This window comes from Elephantulus edwardii, unplaced genomic scaffold (assembly GCF_000299155.1).
Source record: "Elephantulus edwardii isolate Elephantulus edwardi_28Jun2011 unplaced genomic scaffold, EleEdw1.0 scaffold00006, whole genome shotgun sequence".
Taxonomy (NCBI): Eukaryota; Metazoa; Chordata; class Mammalia; order Macroscelidea; family Macroscelididae; genus Elephantulus; species Elephantulus edwardii.
In genome coordinates this window covers 15,613,963-15,639,274 of record NW_006399756.1, presented here as the reverse complement: position 1 = coordinate 15,639,274, position 25,312 = coordinate 15,613,963, and the positions used below count along the sequence as shown (strand labels likewise).

The window sequence follows — 25,312 nt, the reverse complement described above, 5'->3', positions numbered from 1 at the left end:
CTGAATGGTCGGTCTGTAGTGGTCCTGTCAGGAGTGAGATGCTGTAGATTTCCACTGACTTTAACAACAGCGCATGGCAGTTTAACAACATGCCCAGGGACCTGAACTAAGTCTCCACTAAGAACCTGACCTCTCTGTACCTTCCCTCTGGTGGATCACCACAGTGATGTTTTGGGTTTTCTAGAACTAGTGCCACTTCAGCTCCAATATCTAAAAATCTTTGAAAAGTCTGATTATTTCCTTTTCCCCAGTGGTCCCTCTCATAAAAGTCTGTGGATCCTTTTGGGAAAGGGTGGAAGAAAGATCAATGTTACAAACTTTTGGCAGTGCAGTAAGGTCTGTGACACTCTTTTCTCGTGGTTCTAGTCAGACTGCTGCTCCTCTGATCTAGAATTCCTCTGCTTGTCCAAGCCTATTGTAAATATTTAATAGATTTTTCCATCTGCTTCACTCCTAAGGACACCATGATTAAGTAGCAACCACCATAAAGTCCCAAGAGCCAGGTGATTGTGATTACTGCTTTGACTCTGCTGTCCTGTATGGCAACCGTGCCCACCTGCCCTTTGTTTATTAAGGGCAGCCGCCTGGCCCTTACTACCACAAGGTCCATCCAACCCCATTGAAGTTGCACGTCTTAATTTTATAAGGGCAGATCCCATTGTCAAGTCTGCTTTACCTAAGATGGCAATTCCAGCCGACTTCAAGGATGCCGAACTCCCCTCACAAACCTGTTCCTCTAGAGCTGTTGTAAAAGGTCTGTCCTCTGGTTCTTCCATGTGTGGGTCGCCAGGTCTAATCAGATAGATTTCACATGTGAATTTCTCTAAGCCTTTGGACACTTGTGCAATACACCAAGGCAGGCCTGCTGTTTCAGCTTGACTTAGTGTGGGCCACTTTAGAATCCAGGCTTCAGTGCCGGCTACGAGATCCTCACAAGTCTCGTGCTGAAAGACTGAAGAATCTGTGCCCAGCGGGTTCAAATCATTAAACTCAGAAGCAATTTTATGTTCCTTAAGCCAGTGCCCCAGACCCTTCCCATTCACCACGGTCCTGATTTTTTGAACTAGCTCATTAGGCCTTACTTTCTAGACCATCGTAGGCTGGAGGCTGTGTTTAGGAGCTCAGTGACACACAGGCTTCACTGGTAAGAAGCCGGACTGTGATCCCAAAGGCACGCAGTTCAAATCCACCAGCTGCTCTGTGGAAGACAGAGGAGCAGTCTCCATGCAATTAACTGCCACTGAAAACCTGCTGGAGGGTCAGCTGTGGGTCGGTTCTGACTCGATGGTACCACAAGAGCAGCACACATGAAGTCCTTCAGCTCAGAATCAAACCTGAAGCTTGTATGGAAGATGAGACTTCCACCCCTGAAGCACCAGCACCTCTTACTATAAGTTTTTCCATGTTTGTGTATATATACACATATTTTTTAATTTATGTCATAAGAATTTTTTGCTGCAAGGGAGCCCAATTAAGATTTGAAGATCATGATTTAATTTGAGTATATATGTATTTTAAGAGCATTACTTCAGAAGCCAAGGTCACTGGAATGCTCTTGTTAAGGAGTCCTGAGGGCGGCAGAGCCTTCGAGTGCACCTGGACGGGAACAAGAAGAAAGGTGAGCACAGCACAGTCAGCGTAATCCAATAATGCATCAGAGGGCGTGAGGGGAGGAATCGCCGCAGACGGCGTCTGGCAGACCCCTTGATTCATCTTGTTTCTAAAGCAATCAATAAACTGTTAAATAATATTTTAACTGGAGACCCTGTTTTCAAAAAGTCTTTGCAGAAAGCCTCGTGAGTGAGGCGTACAGAGGTGACCTTCCATTAAGATGATCCCTGAGTGTATCCACTTAGTTTTTGTAAAATACTTAGGGCAGCACTAAAGCTCCGGTTCTGAGCAGGGTCTAGTGCTTCAAAGACTTCGTGATGTTAACACTACTGCATTTTTTTAATTTTTGTGATGTCTTCATCAACTTTTCCATTCCGAGCCAGGGTGGAGAACAGCTCCCCTATTCATTTAATTTTAGTTCTGTTTAATGTCTGTGCTGTTTTTCCTACATCTAGTCATGGCTGTGTTATAAACAGCCTAGTGTGCTTATTAGATTAGGGACTGTGAATGGGCATTTGAGCTAAGAGGAGATGCGGGTTAGGCATCTGTGCATGTGCCCGGCATCTAGAAGAGGTGTGCCCAGATTTTCCCTGGGCCAGGTAGTGAGTGGATATTTTAGGCTTTGCACATCCTGTGTGGTCTCTTGCCAGTACCCAGTTGTGCCCAGGTGATTGTGAAGAGTGTTACACAGTTTGTAAGCAAATGGATGTGGCAGTGTTCCAGTAAAACTTCATTTTTTTCATGAACAGGTGGAGGGCTAGTGATCAAAGACCCATCAAGGGATAAAGGTGGGCAGTTTCCTCTTGTGCAGTTTATAATCTCAGAAACCCAGTAGAGAGTCAGCTGTGAGTGGGTTCCGACTTGAATGCGATGAGAGATTTTTGAATCTGGGTGAACAAAGTTAATAAGGTTTTTCATTCAAGGACAAGAGGGCTACCAGGTTTCAGTTGGACACTCCGAATGCCTTCTCTTACAGAAACAAGCATTTTTGAAGTCAGAGTGAGGAGTTTTTAGGTGGTGGTTGTTATGTGCCGTCAAGTTGCCTGCAATTCATAGCAACCCTATGTACAAGAGCCCTAAGCCCTGCTCTATCCTGTGCCAACCTCATTCTCTCCAATACACCTGCCCCCACTACCCCAGTCACTGAATCGATCCATCTCATCGAAGGTCTTTCTCTCTTATGCTGTCCCTCCACCCTCCCAAACATGACATCCCTCTCCAAGGTTTGGTCCCTCCTTGCAACATGCCCAAAGTATGTCAGATGAAGCCTCAGAATCCTTGACTCCAAGGAGCAGCCCAGGTTCACCCTCTCCAGGACAAACCTGTTTGTTGTCCTAACAGTCTATTCAACACTCTTCTCCAGCACAACAGCTCAAAGGCATCAATTCTCCTACTATGATCCCTAGTCACTGTCCAGCTCTCCGATGCATAGCATGCGATTACAAAGAGTATAGTCCTGATCATGTGCACCTTAGTCTCCAGCCTGACGTCATTGCTCTTCCGTACTCTGGAGAGATCCCTGACAGCCGACTTTCCCCAATGCAATTTGTCTCTTCGATTTCCTGGCTGCTGTTACCAAGAGTGTTAGCTGTGGAGCCAAGTAAACTAAAACTGTTAACCATCTCAATCTCTTCACCATCCATACTGATGCTGCCCATTGGCCTAGTGGTGAGAATGTTTGTTTTTTTGATATTGAGCTTCAATTCATATTGGAGGCTGCAGTCCTTGACCTTCTGTAGCAAGTGTTTCAGGTCCTCCTCAGTTTCAGCAAGCAGGGTTGTGTCATCTGCATAACGCAGGTTGTTGATGAATCTTCCTCCAATCCTTTTACCACATTCCTCCTCACACAACCCATCGTCCTGGATGATACGTTCTGCATACAGATTGAAAAGGTATGGAGACAAAGTACATCCCTGGCAGACCCTCTTCCCAATTTTGAACTGTGTAGTGGTCTTGCTCTGTTCTGACAACTGTCTCTTGCTCTAAGTATATATAGGTTTCATATAAGCACAATTAAATATTCTGGGATTCCCAGAATTTCTCAGCTGGAGTCAGAAAATTAAAAGGGCTGAACTTGCTCAGTGTTTCTTAAGCTGAATGAGTTGAAAAACAAATTCAAGCCATGAGTGGCAATACTTAAAGATGCTTGGGTAGAGTGTTAAATGATCCAAGAAGCATTAAAAGAAGATGGAGGATACAGTCACTCTACCAGAAGGAATTGGCTGACACAGAATAATTTAATGAAATAATGTATGCAAGAGCCTGTGGTGATGAAGGAGAAAGTTCAAGTTGCTCTGAAAGAATTGGCAAAAACAAGGCTCCAGGAGTTGACGGCATACCAGTTAACATATTTCAACAAACAGACGCTACCCTGGATGTGCTCACTAAGGTGTGCCAAGAAATCTGGAGAACAGCCACTTGGCCAACTGACTGGAAGAGTTCGATGGGTATTTGTTCCCATTCCAAAGAAAGGTGACCTGACAGAGTGCAGAAGTTATTGAACAATATCATTAATATCACATGCAAGCAAGATTCTGCTGAAAATTATTAAATGACTGGAGCAATATGTCAACAGAGAACTGCCATATATATGCAAGAGTACTGGAGGAATGTCTATCTGTGCTTCATTGACTGTGCAAATGCTTTTGACTGTGTGGATCATAACAAGCTGTGCTGACTCTGAGAAGAGTTTTTAGGTATCGGGGGTATATTTCTAGCTTGTTTAATTTATGCATATCTCCACACAGTAGGAGTATAAAGATATTAGTAGGAGTATGAAGTGAATGAATAAAAAGCCTATTTCTTTGTGATCAGACTGTGGTTTGGAATTAAGACTTTTGAATTTTACAAGAAATTGTAAATTTTACAAGAAACTATAAATTCCAAGAATTTTTAAGAAGTCAGGTGGAACCTTATATAATTTATTTTAACTTTTCTAATGATATATTTATTTAAAAGCATTAATCTGTAAACACTGCTTTCGCTTAATCATATGCATTTTGGATTTTTGTGTGTATTATTTAATCGAAAATACTGCCTCTCTCCTTTGTGATTTATAATTCTGTTACTAGGTTTCAAACATTTGGGGGACTTTTTCATTTGTCATCCTATCCTGGTCGCCATGGACATAGTCCAGGGAGCCTGGTTTGTGGAGACATGGCTGCTGAAGTAAGCTGTCATTGATTGATTAAATTGATTTCATTCAGTTCTGGTGTTAGTTGTTGCTATGGCTCAAGAACAAGTAGCCTTTTAAAGAGGTTGGGAATGTGGGTCTCCCCCCCCCCCATTGTTGGTCTTGGCTTTTAAAAAGCAGGCACCCCTGAGCTTCTCAGGGCTGCCCCGCCCCTCCTCATCAGCTCCTCTTTATCCTCAATAAAGGATGGATCCGTGGTCTTCCTGGAGAACATAGTCAGCTGTGTGTTCTCTATAGTAAATCCATTCCAAGACACCCACCAGACACCCTTCTTTAATCTCTGCTAAAGCAGTTTCAGTATTACCATCTCGTTTATTGTGGACCATTTTTGTGAGCTTTAAGAAGACCTCCCAGCAGGATATTAGAACCAGTGGCAGGGCTTTCTTACCAGGAAGTTAAATCCTGAATCATGGAAAATGCCTCTTGTCAATACACTTCTCCTTATTTCACTTTACTTATTCTTATTCATGTTCTTCCAGTTTTCTGGTGGCTGCTATCAGCTAGATCCTGAAGCGTTGTTCTCACTAATCTGGGATAGTACTTCACCCAGTCAAACTATCCTGAGAGTTGATATTGTTGTTGTTGTTATGTGCCATCGAGTCGTTTGCGACTTCTAGCGACCCTATGTACAACAGCCCTAAACCGTGCTCTATCCTATGCCAATCTCATTGCCTCTGACACACCCATCCCCATTACCCCAGTCACTGAATCAATCCACCTCATAGAGGGTCTTCCCCTCCTGCGCTGTTCCTCTACTCTACCAGCATGATGTCCCTCTCCAAAGACCTGTCTCTCCTTACAACATGTCCAAAGTATGTCAGACGAGAGTTGATATTAGTTTGGTTAAAAGCACTGGCAGTTCCCAGCTTAAGAATGTCCAGTAGTTAGACAACTTGTAATTTTCCTTTAAGGATATGCACATTTATCCTCACATTGAAAGGATTGAAACAACCCTTCTGTGAAACATATTTTTCATTACCATCACATTTACTGCATATGCAACTTTTAGATCATTAAAAAGGCTTTGAGCCTTTTCCTCCACTAAAGCCCAAAAGCAAGTGAAAAACCCGCATTGCCATCAAGTGCAGTGTTGGACAGAGTAGAACTGCTCCACAGGATACCTAAATTTACAAACCTTTACAAAAGTAGAGTGTCCTACCTTTCTCCTGAGGAGAAGCTGCGGTGTTTGAGCCATTGACATTTTGGTTAGAAGCCCACTGTGTAACCTACACCACCACCAGAACACATCTCTTGCACTGTAACAACTCATTGCTGTTGATCATTCAGACTCAACTCATAGCTGAACCTCCAGCGAGTTTTCAGAAGCTGCAAATTTCATGGGAGAAGATAGTCCATCTTTCACCCACGTAGTGCCTTAGTGCCTGATGGATTTGAACCACTTGCCTATGGGGTTGGTAATACAACTCCTTACCCATTAAGCCATCAGGTCTCCCTCTTCCACTGAAGTTGGACAAAATAGAAAAGTGTGTACATACATACAGACTGGATGTAAGGGGCACTTAGGAACAGATCTTATTTGTAATCCTGGGGATTGATGTATTGATGTGTTGCAAGCAAGTAGGGTCACACTTTAAGGAGGACAAATATCTTCTTGTCAGGCATTCCTTTTTTGTGAGGACTTGATGTAGTTTCCAGACAAGAGGAGGCTTTTGCTTTCTTAGTATGGGGTTGTGGCCATTTTTTCAAGCACAGAGGGTTCATAAAAATCTAGGGCTCAGTGTTCAGTAGATTTCTGTTGATAACACTTTGCTAGGTACCAGAATTGTGCTTTCTTTTGGTCACAAACTTTAGCACTGGAGTATTGCCAGGATTATGAACTAAAACTTTTCTCTAATTCTGCTACTCTCTCAGTCTGGTTCTGGGCCTGCTTTCAGCATGATCTACTCCTCTGGCTTCATAATCTTTAAATGTTGCTGTATATTATTGGCTGTGTCAAAGCGTGCCAAAAGAACAAACAAATCTGTGTAACCAGAGTTTTCCTTACAGGCAAGGATAGTGAGACTTTATCTCACATATTTTGGCCTTTTACAAGGGAGCCAAGCATCTGGAAAAGGACATGTGCTTGGAAATTTGCAGGGCCAGGGAAGGAGAGGAAGACTATGGGCACGGCTTGGAGCTGTCGTACTTGAGGCTGAGTTGACTGGATGGCAACAAAAGCAATTATGAAGGCCTCTGGCTGTAGCACAGACGATCATTGGTAACTGATTGAATAAAGTCTATAGTTTTCTTCTATTAACAGATGTTTGACATTTTCCTTTCACAGCCCTTAACACTAAGCATTAAGGAGCCCTGGTAACAATGTATAACATATCTGCTAGCCAAAGGATCAGCAGTTTGAATCCCTTAGCCACTCTCAGGGAGAAAGATGGACAGCCTGTATTCCTCGTATCTTCACTGGGATCCCATGTCAATCCAGCACAAACCAGAGTCTTAGTAATTCTGATGTTACAGCATATAACCTTGCCATACTGTTCAGTGTGGCCATTTTTGCCATCTTTCAGTTTTGAATCCCATCCTGAAAAATCTGCTTCCTAATGTGAACTATCTTACTTTGATCATGTGTTTCTAACCCCAAAAGAAGATTCTAAGACAAAACATTGCATTAGAGACTTGGACTCCTTGCCCTCGAGTTAGAACTGATTCATAGTTGAACCTCTGATGGGTTGTAAACACACAAGAGGGGAGATCTTCCTCCTATGGAGCTGCTGATAGATTCAAGCTGCCTGTCTCTAGACTAGCAGTAGCCTTTATGCTACCTAAAGTCTGGCAGTGCACCTGTCTACCTGCTAGCCCACTTGAGCTTACACTTTGATTATAGCCACACTAAACACCAGAACCAAATTCATTGCCCTTAACTTGATGTCAACTCATGGTGACCCCTCATTGACTTTCCACAGTTGTAAATCTTTGGGGAAAACATTACCCATTTTTATCCAATGGCGCAGCTGGTGAAATTGAACTGCTGACCTATTGGTTAGCAGCACAATAGGTACCAGAATACTATCAGAGCTCATTTGAAGCTCTCAGACATAGAAAGTGCTGTCATAAAATCATATAAAGAATATAAAGTGCTGTCATAAAATCATATGAAGACATATAAAGTGGTTGACTTGAATCTCCTCTATGACTAACGTTTTCATTTGCTTAGTGGACATTTGTGTTTATTTTTAGGAGAAATGTCTACTCAACTCTTTTGCCAATTTTATATTTAAAATTGATAATGTAAAGTTGGACTATTAATCATTTTATTATTTCGTTGTATGAATGATTTATATATGATGTAGGAGAAAGGTGAGCATTTTCCTCTTGTGATTCATGAGCTTTGAAAACCCAATGAAGGATCAGCTATGAGTTGTTTCTGACTTAAACTATGTTTTTTTAGTTTTATCAGCAGACATATTACTTGCAAATATTATCGGATTTTCTTTTCACTTTCTTGATGGTGTCCTGTTAAAAGTTTAAAATTTTGGTGAAATCCAATTTGTAGTTTTTTGTTTTGTTTGTTTTTTTTTTTTTTGCATTTGGTACCATGGTAACAGAAAGAAAGATTCTGAGATCCCCCCCACCCCAATTGTTTTAATTTTACTTCTGACATTGAAGTATGTATAATTTTGAGTTACTTTTTACATAAAGCTTGAGGTGAGAGTCCAGATTGATCTTTCTCTTTTGGTTATTGGAGCATCATTTGTTGAAAATCCATTAATTTTCCATGAGATGTCTTACACCTTTATTGAAAGGAGATTAACTATAGACATATGAATTTACTTCTGGAATCCCAACTGTATTGCATTGATCCATATGTCTGTCTGTAAGTGGGTACTGTGCTTTCTTCATTGTCCTGCTGTGTAGAAAGTTTTTATATCAAGAAATGCAATTTTATTTTAAAATTCCTGATCAGGTATTTTGCCAGTGTTCTTAGTGACTTGTTGAAACTTTTATAATTTATTTCCAATATAAACCCTTTAAGAGTGTTGGGAATAAAATTTTGTACTCTTGTTTGTGTTTGTCATTTCACATTTTTAATGATATCTATAATAAGTGTACGTTCTTAATTTTAATTTAGCCCAGTTTATGGGTCTTTACTTTTTATGCCCTATTGAAGAAACATTTCCTTGCTCTAGGATCGGGAAGACATATTATCTTCTGGGTGATTAAAAAATTGGATTAGTGTCATTTATTAAAACTGTCTTTTCTCCTCTGTTCTGTACTTCTTCTCTCACGAATCAATGGATGTACCCGTATGTAGGTGTTTCGTGACTATACTGTTGGTCTTTTTAATTTCTGTAGTTTGGTAATAAAGCTTGATAAACTTTTTTATTCTTCTTCAAAAATTTGTTCACTGTTCTTAATCTTTGGTCTTCCAAACTTTAGAGCCAGCCTGTCAGGTCACACACACACACACACACACACACACACACACACACACTCTCTCTCTCTCTCTCTCTCTCTCTCTCTCTCTGATGATGATTTTGATTGGAATTGCATAGAGTCTGGAGATCAGTAGGAGTACAATGCTCTTACAGTTTAACACCAGGGAGCTTTCTCTTTATACCTTTTATTTTAAACTTCTCTCTGTTGTTAGGTGCAGTTGTCTCTGCTTTCAATAGCATTACTGTTTTAAGTAGAGGATTACATATCATCTCTTAGATTTATTCCTGTGTATTATTTTAAAACTGTTACAAATAATATCTTTTAAGACATCTCATTTTCTGTCATTAGGAGATAAAAGTACAGGATTTTTAAAAACTATCATTTTATAACTATAATTTTATATCTAGTAATCTTAAAAAGGTTTTTTTTAGGTTTTTTTTAATCTAGTAATCTTGATAAACTCTTTGATTGGTTAAGAAGTTGCTAAAATACTTCAGAGAGTTACTTTATATCCTTATCTAGCTTCTCTTATTGACATCATATATAACTGTTGTCAAGATACCAAAAAATTAAAGTTTGATACACAATATTCTTAACCACAGATGTTTAAATAAGTTACCACTTTCTCACTTACTATGTGACTGCATAGTTTTTCGATTGTTTATCATAAATAATGACATTGTTTCAATTAGTGGGCTTCCCCCCCCCCCTTTTCCCTTTTTCCATTGTTTTGGTGAGGGCCTCAAAAGTGACTTTTGTAAATAATGTGATGGTGGGCATCCTTTTCCACTGTTAGTCAAAGGAAAAGGTTCAAATAATTTACCATTAAAAGTAGGGTGGATTTTTTTTTGCAGTTGACTTTGGTACATACCATTTTCTCAGATTAAGAAAAATATTTATTCATAGTGGTACAGATGCATTTCTTCATAGATATATTTTATCATGACTGGATGTGGGATTATTTTGTTTTTGTTAACAGTATACATAGTAACACTTTAGTACAACTGTTTCTACATACACAATCCAGTGACATTGATGACATTAAAATTTTTAAAAACATTTATTTCTTTAATACGGATTTATTTATAAAGTTATTCTACATAGTCTTTCATACCAGATCTTTCCCATTCTTTTCACCCTTCTCCTCCACCCAACACATTGTGTGACTCTCTGATTTACCACCCTCCTCACCCTTTACCCCCCTTGGATCCTCATATTCGTTCTACAGTAATGGTTTTTATACAGTATTTGTCCTTTTGGGAATGAATTCGTTCACTCAGCATAGTGCTCTCCATTCCCTCCCAGGTTAGGTAATGATTTACAAAATCATTGCTCCTGCGTGCTGCATGGATTCCATTGTGTGAATGAACCATCGTTTCTCAATCCGTTCGGTTGTGGTTGAACATCTGGGCTGTTTCCGTGTTCTTGCGATGGTGAATAATGCTGCTCTGAACATTGGTGTACAAGTCTCCATTTGTGCTTCAGTTCTCACTCTCTTGGGGTGTATTCCAAGCAGTGGTATAGCTGAGTCATATGGAATTTCTGTGTTCAGCTTTCTGAGGAAATACCAAACTGGTTTTTTTGTTTTTTGTTGTTTTTTTTTTTGTTTTTTTAGTTATGTAACCATTCTCATCCACCCTTTTCTGTTGTTCCTTTTCCATTAACATAACCTCGTTGTCCTCTGAGTCTTCTCTTAAATATTTTGCTGGCACTTTGATCTCATATGTGCAGTTCTTTAAAGAACGTAATGCTTATCGTGAACATTTTTGTTTTTTACTGGCTACGTGAAATAGTATTTTAACAAAGTTTCTGGGGAGATTTTAGGCTTGAGCTTTGACGGTTACTTTAGGGCATTAATTTCAGGGCTTTGTTCACTCTTTATGTTTCTAGAAAGCTTAGTGTCCACGCGAATTTGGAAGACAGTGCCGAATAGCCCATGGACTGCCAAAGGAACAAGCAAATATGTCTTGCAAAAAGAGCAACCAGAGTGCTCCTTGGTGGAGCTTCGTCTCTCAAAGTTTGGGCATGTTGCTGGGAGAGGCAATTCCTTGGAAAGGGACATCAGATCGCAAAGGTGGAGGGTCAGGGAAAGAGAGGAAGCCCCTCATCGAGATGGATTGGCATGTTGACAGCACCAGGGGACACAGGTGTGTCAGAGATTGTGAGGATGGCACAGGTTTCAGGTCTGTTGGCTTTTTACGTAAGGTCTGTAGGGTCTTTATGAATTATAGTCTGACTCTTCTCGAAGGCACCAACAATAACAACACTCTGTCCTCTCTATCTTGTAATACCTTTAATTTGGATTTTTCCAGCTTTTCTGATTTTATGGAAAAGGAGACAGTTGCTCCTGGAGGCAATTAGTCACGCATCCCCTGTCCTTCTCAGTTTTCCTGAAGGATCGGTTGCTCCAGGTCGATAGAGACCATTTGTCCTGCTGTGGATGGCCACCTGCAAGTTTTTAAGATTCCAGGCACCATGCAGTGAACTCGAAGGCTTTGAAACTATTTATGAAGATGAGTGACTTTTTAATTCTGTGCACATGTTAAATAAGTGGCCTTATGGTCATCATCACTTAGCTCACTGAGCTTTTAAAATCTGTGAGCTAATGTCTCTCATCAGTTTTGGAAAATTCCTGGTTTTTGTTAAAATGGTTTCTCGTTTCTCATTCAGGATCTCCAATATATTAGATGTTCTCACCTTATAACTTTATATTCCTTTTTCTTGTTTTCTTTTTTGTTTCGAGTTTGCCTGATTAAATTTGGAATCTTTTATTAATCTATGATTTGAATCTCTATTTTTCAGCTGTATGCAGTGTGTGTTCAAATTGATTTTTAAATTTTGATTCCTATAGTTTCGAACACTAGAATTTTTAGTGCTTTTCAAATAAACTGGTACATTTTATAATTTTTAATTCACTGCCAAAAATTAAAAGCTCATCTTTTTGAACCTAGTAAAGGCATGTTTTGGTTTTTTTCCCCCTTGGTGGTGTTTTTTTTTTTTTTTTTTTAAATGAATCCTTTCACAGTAACTTTGTGCAGAGGAAATTATTTTCCATTGGACATTAATACACATTAGTTTTTGTGACGTTGATTGCAGTGCCCACCTTATAATAAAACTCTTCTTCTACTTCATCTTTGCATATCCCATTTCCATTCCTCCTTTTTTCTGTTCCTTCCTTCCTTTTCCCCTAGGACAATGCTGCCGTTTTGATCTTGAACGGTAGACTGTTTTAAGGAATGTCTTCTTCCCTGGTATTATTGATCCGCCTGTCTCTTGCTTGGTTGAAAGTTGAGTCTGGGGGTGATTTCAGCTCCAGGCCTCAAGGATGACTAAGAGTCATAGTATTGGGTTCTAGAAGTGTCTACAAGACCAATAAGTCTGTTCTTTTTTTTAAATTTTGAGTTCTGTTCCACATTCTTTTTTCACTCTACCCAGGAACATTATTTTGATCGCTTTCAGAGCATTTGGCAGTAGTAGCTCGGTACCACCAGCTTCATGTCTCAGCATTGTGGAGACTCAAGATCACATGGCCCAATAGTCCTTTGAACAATGGTGTTTCATTTTCTTCATCCTTTTTTTGCTCTGGGTGAGGAGATCCCAGTAGTGATGCCCTAGCTGACAACTAGCAAGCTTTTACAGCCCCAGCCACTCCACATCAAAGTAGAATAGAAAACATTGTCCTGTGGACGATAGTATCCCAGTTAACCTTGATGTCACCCTGTAACTCATTCCCTCAATATGTTTGGCTGTGGCTGAGACATCTTGTCCCCATTTGCTCTACTCTAAATGTGGGTCTACTTACAGCACATACAGGTGTATATATAGAACTATCCTCTTCTAAACCCATGTGATTATAAGTAATGACTCATTCCACTACATATTTGTATCATAGTGTCTAATTGAAAAAATGAGAATATCTATAGTTTCATTTCTTCTGTCTTTATTTTGTTGTATTGTTTAACAAATTTTCTTTGATCTCGTGTCAGACATTTTATTTGAAAAATTACTTATAGACATAATTTGATACCTCAGAGAATGTTATCTTGCTTTAGTGAAACTTTCGTGCCTTTGGCTAGGAGCCTTGGCGCTCTGGCGTTCCTGTTACGTTGCTTTCAGGTGCTGTTGATGTGGCTCGACATCAGTGTGACCCCGTGTCCACACCCACCTGGTCCTGCTGTGGCCTCACGTTCTTTGCCGCCTTCGAAGCCCCTCTTTGGAGCTGCTGTTCCAGGCCGTCTTGATGAGGGTCTTTTTCTTTTTCTCTCCTCCTCCACTTTATGAAGCATTCTGCCTTGTTCTCAGGACTGCTGTCTCCTGATGCCATGTTCAGCGTATGTGAGATGACATCTCAGAGACCATGCTTCCAAGGAGGATTCTGACTCTTTAATCCAACCTGAAGACCTGGGCTTTCTACCATTCATGTGATGCACAGCCGGGCTGGAGTCCACATCCATAGGGGTTGATTTACTTCTGGTATAGCTTTTACCCTTATAACACCTTTGTGCCCTGAGGCCTTGTGCCGTGGTGTTTCCTTGGCTCCTGCCTATCAAAGATTGTGTTGATGCTTCAGAATTAGGCAAGGCTCACATCTGTTGTTCATAGTGTCCCATGAGTCAACATCAACTCTGTGGCACCTAACAACAACAACAAGCACAACCTTACATTTTTGTCCTATTTCCTGAGATTTCTTTTTTTACTAATTTTAATGAAATTTACAGAGACTTTGGATTTCCATTCATTCATTGTTGCACTTTTCTCCCTGCCCACCTGTCCCCCCAGTACACTCTTCTATTTGAAAAGTAAAAGAAAAATTCTTTCATTGTTTTACAATCCCTCCCCCCAGGTCCACTCCACTATCAGCCTTCACTCTGGACTCCTGTCATGACAAAAATACCTAATCACATATCCCTTTTAAACAGTTTTCTCCCTCATCTGTTTCAATGCAGTATACATTATTGAACCCATCTTTCTCAGTCTCTCCCCAACCCCGAGGTCAGTCCTGTTTTACAACAGTGGCACCATGCACTATTTGTCCCTTTGTGACTGAGATATTTCACTCAGCATAATGTCCTCCAGAGTCACCCATTTTGAATAATATTGCATGAGTTCCTTATTTTTCAGTGCAGCGTAGTATTCCATTGTGTGAATATACCATAGCTTCTGTATCCATTCGTTTGTTGATGGACACTTAGGTTGCTTCCAACTCCTTGCTATCATGACAAAGCTGCGATAAGCATGGGTGTGCATATATCTGCTCGGGTGGCAGTTATGGTCTCTTTGGGGTATATTCCCAGTAGTGGAATTGCTAGGTCAAATGGTATCTCTATTTACAACTTTTTGAGAAAGCGCCACACCGCCTTCCACAGTGGTTGCACCATTTTACACTTCCACCAGCAGTGAATAAGTGTTCCAGTTTCTCCACAACCTCACCAGCATTTGTTGCTTGCCGTTCTGTTAAATTTTGCTAGTCTTACTGGGGTGAGATGATATCTCATAGTTGTTTTGATTTGCATCTCTCTTAGAGCTAGGGATTTTGAGCATTTCTTCATGTGCTTGTTCACCATCTGAATGTCTTCTTTGGTGAAGTGTCTGTTCATATCCTGTTCCCATTTTTCAATTGGATTGTTTACCTTTATCTTGTTGTGGTGACTTCCTGAGATTATTAAAGCACTCTCAACCTGTCTTCTTGATGAGGAGATCCCCAGCATCTACTAACCATTTGTTCTCAGGGCTAACAGATAGAATGGCTGCTTGAACCCGCCTGCTCAGTGGTGCTTCATAAGGATGTCAGAGTGATCTGATTCCATAGAGATTACAGCCAAGAAAACCCAGTGCAGCCAGCACACTTCCCTGCCCCGTGGGGTCCCTGTCAACTCAGTGGCAATAGGCTTAGCTTTTTTTTTTAATGGTCTGAATTGCACCAGAGCAAAAATAGACCTGGCCACTTGGCATCTTTTATAGAATTTGCAACTTTTGGATTTTGGCATGGTCAATTCTAACTGCTTTGTACTTCATGAAATCCTTTTTAAGATTTGAAAATCTGTCTTTAGTGCCTTCTCTCCCCCCCCTCTTTCAGTGGAAGCATATTCTACTTTACACAACTGCCACTTATTACTGGAAGTGGACACTCAGACAAGATATTTACCCGTTACTTAAGTGGAACATCAGATTTCTGATCTATAAAATGAAGCTAATGACTACTATTATCTCATAGAGATTTTGAAATGATTAAATAAGGAATGCATTATGTACTTACCTGACACATAGAAAATGCTCAGTAAATAGTTCTGTTTCTCTGAGAACAAAGACATTTGTCTGCTGTTCTTTAGATAGTGCCTGAGGGGTAAATTTTCACCTTTATTACCCAAAGCAATTTTCAGGGATTTTGAAAAGCTTAAAAATAACATTCATATTGACTGGCTTTTCCAGCACCCTGATTTAGGTAAATGAAACTATTTTCCTCTCAAAGTTTTTCAGGGCTCTATATGGAAAACAGTTGCAGCAATACATTGTCTGAGAATTACCAGAGTTCAAACACAATTTATAAGGATGTAGAACTAGGGTTATCATTGCTAATGTCACACGGATCTTAGCTCAAAGTGGAGAATACCAGAGAGCCGTTTTATTGACTATGCAAAGGCATCAAACCTGTGTAGATTGTAAGTTATGGTTAACATTTCAAAGAGTGGGGATTCCAGAACACTTAATTGTGCTCAGGCAGAAGCAATATTCTCACCACGATGCAGTTGTTAAAAAAAGAGCAAGGGATACTGTATAAAGTCAGGAAAGATGTGTGTCAGGGATGAATCCTTTGATCATGTGTGTTCCGTCTGTAGGCTGAGCAAATAATCAGAGAGGCTGGACTATATGAAGAAAACAAGCATCTGCATTGGAAAGAGACTCCTTGAAGAAGCTGTGTATGCAGATGACACACCCTTGCTTGCTGAAAGCTGGAGGAACCTAAGTACTTACTTAGGAAGATTAAAGAGGAAATCCTTCCACATAGATTACATCCTGAACATAAAGAAAATAAAAATCTTCACAACTGGACCAATTAGCAACATCTTGACGAATAGAGAAAAGAGCAGTGTTGTCAAGGGTTTCATTTACATAGAGGCATAGACGATGCCTTGGGAGCAGCTGTCCAGAAATCAAAGGATGGAGTGTTTTGTAATTGGTCAGTATTCCATGAAAAACTTCTTTACAATGTTAGGAAAAAAGCAAAGATATCACTTCAAGGATCTAACCGATTTTAACCAAGGTATTTTCATATGCATGAGAAACCTACAAAGATTGAAGAACTGGTATCTTTTAAGTGTAGTTTTGGTGAAGAATATTGAATAAACCGTGGATCGCTACAGTGAATGGATTTGTTTTGCAGGAAGTACAATCATGTTCTTTAAACTGTTTAAAGAAGGATGTTCTTTAAAAGCGAGGAAGAGGAGGCCTTGTTTCACATGATTTGGATGTGTTACTGGAAGCACTAGTCCCTGGAGAGGGACATCATGCTTTGGAAAGTAGAGGGTCCGTGAAGGAAGAGGTGGGTTAATACAGAGGCTGAGTCAGTTGGCCCGAAGCAAGATTGGGAGGATGGGGCAAGACTGGGAACTGTTTCCGTTTCCTCTTATTGTGCATAGGGCTGCAGTGAGTTGGGGCCCTCACAATGGCAACTAATAACAACATGCTCGTGTCATGTTAAGTCCGGATAGTGACTCTCCTGTTGTATTATAAGGGAGTGCTGGTAGTGGAGTCCATAGAGGATTGTGCTGCTAACTCAGGCTTCTCGGGCATTTAAAATTCACCATCTGCTCTTTGGGAGAAAGAAGGGTAGTTGCATCCTCTGTGATTGACTGCCTTGGAAACCCACTGCAGGGTCAACTATGAACTAATTTAAAGGCAATGAGTTTGAGGATTGTATTATGTATCTGTACGTATGTGCATGTGTGTATGTATGCAGGCGTACGTGAGTATATGTAGACAGATGAAGCCTCATGCATGTGTGTGCATATGCATATATAAATGGATAAAAGTTAACTGAGAAGATCCTTTAACTCTTTAAAATATAACTTTTTGTTGACAAAATAATTGATTGGCATTAAAAGAAATTAGAATAATTTTAAGTCCTGAAAATTTGAGGGAATGTTTCTAATTATATAGTTTCATGAACGTGTTTAAAATAGAAAGGGATTGCAAATATACAAGAGAAAAGGATAAGAACAAAAGCAGTATAGAACTTTGAGACTGGTGACTCCCGCCGTCGCAGTCCTGGTGGACGAAGTCAGGATACTGCTGTGGCTGCCTGAAGTGGCACTCACATGGCCTCACTCTGCTCTGCAGGTCTTTCAAAAGTGCGTTTGATTTTCATTCTTTTTCCACAGACTAATTTTTGGGTTGAAGGGTGTACGCCAGGGATGCATCCTGTCTCCATACCTTTTCAACATGTATGCAGAGCAGATTATCCGAGAGGCTGGGCTCTATGAGGAGAAGTGTGGCATCAGGATTGGTGGAAGATCTATTAACAATCTGAGTTATGCAGATGACACAACCCTGCTTGCTGAAACTGAGGAGGACCTCATGCACTTGCTGCGAAGGGTCAAGGACTGCAGCCTTCAGTATGGACTGAGGCTCAATGTCAAGAAGACAAAGATTCTCACCACTGGACCAATTGGCAGCGTCAGGATGGATGGCGAAGAGATTGAGATTGTTCACAGCTTCAGTTTGCTCGGCTCCACAGTCAACACTCTTGGCACCAGCAGTCAGGAAATCAAAAAGCGTATCGTGATGGGAAAGTCTGCTGTCAGGGACCTCTCTAAAGTACTCAGGAGCAACGGTGTCTCTCTGGAGACTAAGGTGCGCCTGATACAGGCCATGGTATTTGCAATCACTTGTTATGCATCAGAGAGTTGGACAATGACTAGGGAGGACAGAAGGAGAGTTGATGCTTTTGAGCTGTGGTGCTGGAGAAGAGTACTGAATGTACCATGGACTGCCAGGAAAACAAACAGATTCATCTTGGAGAGGATTAAACCAAGCTACTCCTTGGAGGCAAGGATTCTGGGGCTTTGTCTGACATACTTTGGACATGTTGCCAGGAGGGACGGGTCCTTGGAGAGGGACATCATGCTTGGGAGGGTGGAGGGACAGCGCAGGAGGGGAAGACCCTCTATGAGATGGATTGATTCGGTGACTGGGGTAATTGGGATGGGTGTGTCAGAGGCGGTGCGGTTGGCGCAGGATAGAGCAGGGTTTAGGGCTGTTGTGCATAGGATCGTTATGAGTCGCAAACGACTGGACGGCTCATAACAACAACACAACAACAATCTGTCTTACTTTATCATTGAAGCCATCGGTACAATATTTAATCTTTCAGTGTCTTTTTCCTCTTATGTAAAATGAAATAATCAATGTATACCAAGGGTTATGAAGCCAAAATCAGTTTCAGCTGAGATTTAGTGAGGAAAACGGTGATTTGAAAATTTCCCATAACAGTAAGGAAGCCCTGCTTGTGGGTCATTGCTCTATCTCATTTCTTTGGTTTAATGTCTTAATTCTTTTTTTTTTTTTACTCTGCTATGTCTTAAAATGACTTAAAGTAATTATTTCCATGATTTTGTTTTCTTCTAGGTTAACTGAACCTTCTGGCTATTTAACAGATGGTCCAATTAACTACAAGTATAAAACTAAGTGTACGTGGCTAATTGAAGGCTAGTAAGTACACGTTTTGAGTTGGCTTAATTTATTTTATTATAGAATGTAAAGAATGTGATCATATCAATGTTAAAGCATTACAATGTAATGACTTTATATAGTTTAATTAGTTGCTTTTCATTAGCCATAGTTAGGGACAATAAGTTTTTAATGGGATTCCCATGTTTAATATAAATTGTGGCATTCTTCCACCTGTAATATGTTTAATTTGTACATAGGTTAGTAATTTTTTAGTTATGGTACTGAGGTAGTCTAAATTAAGTCAGAATTTTGGGCTGGTTTTCAGCCTCATTTAGAATTTGAAGATTCCATGAAAGTAGCTATTAAAAAAGTTCCATGATGAGCTATGCAAGCGATTAATAAAATGTCATTGTTTTACACGTAAGAATGTTAAAAAACTATCCTTTTCATTTAAGAGAATGCTAATTATCTAGTTAGAGATGGTTTTTCTTGCTGCATTAGACCTTAAAACATCATTTATTTACTTAAACATATTATGAATAAACTATAAATTGACATGAGTTCTTTTGGCCCATTTTATGAGATCTGGAAAATATAGTAAAAATCATTCTTAAAAGCGTAAAGCTCTTTTCTGTTCTGTATCGATGGTCTCAGGTTTTTTATTTTTTTATTTTTTCCTAATAATATTTCACACTGAGACATTTTTATTAAAACCTGAGCACTTTGTTATTGCCATTAGTTAAGGAAAACAGAATAATTGCCTTTTTAGTAAGTCTAGATTTCTAAGAATCAATTTTATTTTATTCAAGCATATTGACATACAGTAAAATATATGCATTTTACATGTTCTGTACAGTAATGTATACAACTTACACATGCTCCACTTCAATCAAGATGTAGAACATTTTCTATTGATTATATTTTTAGAAAATGATGAAGCTTGCCTAAGGCTTAATAGAGTATAAAGTTATACATCAGTTTTACAAATTACATACGATGGCTTATCAATCTTACGTATCGATGATTTAAGGATTTATAGCAGTCTTGTCTGTAAATGGGTTTTTAATAAAATTTTATCTGTAATTTCTTCAGACTTTGTATGTTATATATTTTATTTATTTATTTATTTATTTATTTATTTATTTTACAGTCCAAATGCAGTGTTAAGATTAAGATTCAATCATTTCGCTACAGAGTGTAGCTGGGATCATATGTATGTTTATGATGGAGATTCAATCTATGCACCTTTAATAGCTGTACTTAGGTGAGTAATGATGTTGAGAATCTTTTTATGTGCTTTTCTGACCATCTGCATATCTACTTTGAAGCAATGCCATTCAGATCCTTTGTCGACATTTCACATATGTGTTGATGAAGCATTGTTGAGTTGTAGTTCTTCACATATTCAGGATAACACAAACCAAAATGTTACTGGCTAGTTAATTCTGACTCAGAGAGACTGCCCCTTAGGAGCCGGATAGAACATACATATAGGATTTTCAAGGCAGACTTCTTAATTTTTTTTCTCTTATGGAGTGCCTGGTGGATTTGAATCCCTGACCTTTTGGTTGGCAGCCAAGTACTTTCCTTCTGTGCTACCTAGGCTCCTTCATATTCAGGATATCAACCCTGGTCAGATTATAGATTATTATTTACTGTAGTCTGGTTTCAGGTTAATAATATTATTACTTGTAATGAATGCTGGACATTGTTTTCAGAAGAATATGTAGTTATAATTTGTGGCCGTGGATGATGTTCTATCCTCCAGAAAGTGCTTAGCGACGCCAGCAATCCATCCTCTCAGTCCAGACTCGGATTTTGTGATCTACACCTGAGCAGTAGCACGTTCCCCCTTAAGGAGCTGTCTGTTTTCCTAGTTCAGTTTTAGGCCTGGTAGTTGAGGTCTCTGTTCAAAGTGACTGTCATTTTGTTCTGTCTGCTATGATTTGAACAAGCGAATTCAGTTCCTAGCAGTGCCCAAGCATAACGTTACGCTGTGTTTGAGGGACTTGGTTATTTTGAGTTGTGTCAGTTGATAGATGTCTCTTTGCCTCCTCCTCTGGCACATTTTCACTGGTAAAGAGGTGGTTGTTGTTAGGGGCCATCAAGTCTATTCCAAGTCACCTCACAGCCACCTCCGACCCCCGTGTTGAGCAGAACAAAGCCCCCCGTGTTGAGCAGAACAAAGCGCCAGCGGTCCTGGGCCTTCCGCACAATCTCAGCGGTGCTCCACCTCTTGTTGTGCTCACAGTGGGAGTCCATCTCCTTGAAGGGTTTCCTCTTTTTCACTGACTTACCACTTTTCCACCTGTGATATCCTTCTCTAGGGATTGGCCCCTCCTTATAACACATGTAAAGTACGTGGGACGAAGCTCCACCTTCCTTGCTTGTAAGGAGCACCCTGGTTATTCTCTCTCTTGCTGCACTTCTCCAATGAGAAATGTCAGCAGGGTATAACTAACGGTGGCTGTTTGGAGATAAGTGCATTCTCTTCCCACGACCCACAACAAAACCCACCACTCCCACCGAGTCAGTTCTAACTCAGCATGGCTTTGGATGGCGGAGCAGAATGGCCTCTTAGTATTTGTCATGCTGCAGTATTTTATGAGTGCACAGACAGCCCCATCCTTCTTTCACAGGACAGCTGATCTTTTAGTTGGTAGTCCAGTGCCTAATGCACCGTGACACTGGGGTTCCCCCTGAACACGGAAGATTAAAAGGAGGAAACATGAATCACTAATTTAGAACTCTTACTTTTGTTCTAAATTTATTTAATTATCCACAAATCGAGCTTTTGTGTCCATCTGGGTTGAAAGAAGCAATACTTGTCTGTTGTGGGATAGTGACACAGTAACTTAATTTGTATAAGTAAGCAACCTTACATAGGAGTCCTGTTTTACAACAGTGGCAATATGCAATATTTGTCCTTTTGTGCCTGAGATATTTCACTGAGCATAATATCTTCAGGGTCACTCATTTGGTATAATATTTCATGCCACTGTTGTAAAGTGGGACTGACATCAGGGTTGGAGGGAAAGTAAGAGGGGATAAATAATGTATATAGTATTGAAATAGATGAGGGAGAGGACTGTTTAGGAGGAATATATGATTAGATATTATTGTCATGACAGGAGTCCAGAATGAAAGCTGCATAGTAGAGTGGACTAGGGGAGGGGGTTGTATAACAATGAAAGAATTTTTTTGTTTGTTTGTTTACTTTTCAAAGAGAAAAACTAGGTGGAGGAATGGGCAGGGAGGAAATTGTACAATGAATGAATGGAAATCCAAAGTCTCTGTCTACTTTCATTAAAATAAATTAAAAAAAAACCCCAAAACAAAACAAAAAAGAAATTGAGAAGATGTTAAAAAAAAGAATTACATGTTTTAAAATTACTTTCTGAATCTACATCAATGTATTGGAAATCATTACTATCACTGGAGTGCCTTGTACACACATACCTGTGGTGTGGTGGTGAACTTTCCAGCATCCTTAGAGTTGGTAACCATTGAGAAAAGGGTAAGGCCAAAGGGTCACTTGTTGGAGTCTAGGGGAGTCTTCCCTGTAATAACATGACTATCGAGACCCTATAAACAGCAGATCTGAACCCTGTCCTATTCTGTGCCATCCTCACCGTCTCTGACACACGTGAGCTCATTGCTGCACTTACTGTGTCAGCCCACCTGGTTGAGGGTCTTACTCTCCTTCACGGTCCCTCTACCTTCCTCAAGCTTGTTGTCTCTCTCCAAGGAATTAGCCTCTTCTCGAAATATGCCCAAGGTAGGTGAGATGATCTTTGTCTCCAAGGACTACGCTCACTGCATCTTCTCCAAGACATACTTGTTTGTTCTTTTGGCCTCCATGGGATGCCCATTCCTCTACTCTAACACCACAAGTACTGAGATGGAGAACAGGAGGTGAAAGCGGGAGGATTGAGAGTAGATTATTAGTGTATTGTTGATCAATTTTGCTCTTTTAGTGGTTTAATAGTCCCTGAAATAAGAGGAAATGAAACGGTGCCTGAAGTTGTCACAACGTCTGGCTATGCGCTGCTACATTTTTTCAGTGATGCTGCATACAACCTAACTGGCTTCAACATTTTTTACTCGTAAGTATTCTTTAACAACTCAGTGTTCTAATCATTGTTTCAATTCGACTTAAAAGAGTTTGTAGTTTATGTGTACAGATACCTTCCTTCCCAGAAGCAGGCTGTATAATTTGAAAATGTTCATGAACATTTTCAAATTATTATACTGTTCATGAACATTTTCAAAATATACAGGATCCCTTCCTAGGTGATGTGCAGTGTGAGGAAATTAGGATAATTTCCGAGTTCCTAAGACGCTATGAAATCAAATTAAATTTAGTTGACAATTAATTAGAAAATTTGAGGCTGCTTGTTGGGAAAGGATTAAGCAAACGAGTATAAAATGTAAATGAATTTGGACCGGCAGATGTGGAGAGTCTTAGGGGGACCTTGTGTGCTCCTCTTGTGGAGAGGGGGATGGGAGCTGTGATTCTGCAGGGCTTTCAGATCTCAAGAGCTGTGCTGAGCGTGTTGTGGGCACGATCTCATCACTGTCTACGTGATGAAATTGAGGGCGAAGAGATAAATAGCTGCACTACTTACTGGCTTTTCAAGGAGGAGAATGAATACTGAGATTCTTGAACGACAGATGCATCACCTGAAGTTGAGATCTGGAGATAAGGAGGGAAGCCATCAGACATGCTGTTAGGTTCTTTGGCCGGAGCTCTCAGGGGAGCTTTGTAAATAAATGTACTTTTTCCTTGTAACCAGGCATCTAGGAATTGATAATCACCAGATCATCATCAGAAATACTCTAATTATTCTGTAATCAGAAACTTGTTACAGAATTTATGTGTCTCAAGTAGGGAGACACATAGGGAGAATAAATATACATGAGCATATGATTGTTTAGAGTTTTAAAACAGAATTTGGTAAATATTCCATCTCTTCTGTGCATGTGCTGGTGACAGTGCCTTGGTTAAGTCCAGTGATGCCAGAAAGCTGATCTACACAGGACCGAAGTTTTCTGTCTTATACAGAAGACTTTCTGTTGATCTGTACCACAGAGACACTCAGTGAGTTTTTCCTCTCTGAAAGTTCCACTTTAAAGTTCCACTTTCATGCAGTTTTTGGCTCTGACAGATTTTACTGTATAACTAGGTTATAGCTTGCATAGGATTTCAGGAATTCATGAAGTTGATTTTATGTTTTTAATTAAATATATAGTTAAGCACAGAAGACTTTACCAACCACTAACCTTGAGACTGCATCGAGCGTGTGTTCTTCAATGTATGGAGTTGCAGTAGCAAAGTGAACACATTGGCTGAAAGAAGACAAATTACAAATGAATGTGAACTGAATTCTACTAAGGAATAAAAACATACAGAATAAAAAAAAATTATAGCCACGCCTTGAAATTGTGATAAACACTTAAGGCACGACATAAACTTTATGATGCTCAAGTTACAATTCTTTAACAACGCTATGTTATAATCATCCTTTTAATTTGACTTAAAAGAGTTTGTTGTTTGTTTGTATGGATATTATCCATACCACAGGAGTAGGCTAGTGTATTAATTTTCAAATTTTATAGGAAAGAAAGACAAAGAACATTTAAAAAAAGGAATATTTTAAAAACATATTTTATTATTATAGATTATAAGGAACCAAAATGGTTTTCAAGGATACTGACCTTGAACATGCATGAACTCTCTTTTACAGCATCAATTCTTGCCCGAATAATTGCTCTGGTCATGGGAAGTGTACCACCAGCGTGTCTGCTCCGAGTCAAGTGTACTGCGAATGCGATAAATACTGGAAGGGGGAAGCGTGTGACATTCCTTACTGTCGAGCCAACTGCGGCAGTCCCGACCACGGCTACTGTGACCTGACGGGAGAGAAGCTGTGTGTCTGCAATGACAGCTGGCAGGGTGAGCGCACATGGCATGACAGCTTTTGGAACTTCGGTTCGTCGATCTTGTAGGCCAATATAAGCTTCTGCGCTGATTTGCTTATTATCATTTCCCACCCCAATTGGCTGTGATTGCGTTTACTTCTAGAGTGTTTGGTTTAAGAAGCAACTTCTTAATCATCTGCTATACTTCTTCATAAAAAGAAGGGGTGACGATTTCACTGTGTTGAGGACCAGCTGACAAGTTGTATACGCAGGCTCTTTGTTAATTGTAACTTAGTGGAGTCTGTGACTTTTTCTGCAGCTAACCGAAAGGTTATGTGTCTTTGACCATGCAGCTCCACCAGCATCTCTTTGAGAGAAAGATTAGCAGTCTCTTCCCTTTAAAATGTACAACCTCACAATGAAAGAATGAAAGATTTTTTTTTCTTTTCAAAGAGAAAAACAAACTGGGGTCGGGGGAGGATGGACAGGGAGGGAAATGTACAATAATGAATGAATGGGGAAAAT

The 25,312-nt window shown here is 39.9% G+C and overlaps 1 protein-coding gene across 1 annotated transcript in view; it reads left to right on the top strand.

Annotated features, from left to right (window-relative positions):
* The window catches only part of ATRNL1 (attractin-like 1), a 705,738-nt gene that overhangs the window by 24,936 nt on the left and 655,490 nt on the right, over positions 1 to 25,312 (top strand). The window contains exons 2-5 of the mRNA XM_006879915.1: positions 18,821 to 18,904; positions 20,016 to 20,129; positions 22,843 to 22,971; positions 24,613 to 24,821. Of these exons, the coding sequence (XP_006879977.1) occupies positions 18,821 to 18,904; positions 20,016 to 20,129; positions 22,843 to 22,971; positions 24,613 to 24,821 (536 nt within the window). The remainder of the gene's footprint in view (positions 1 to 18,820; positions 18,905 to 20,015; positions 20,130 to 22,842; positions 22,972 to 24,612; positions 24,822 to 25,312) is intronic.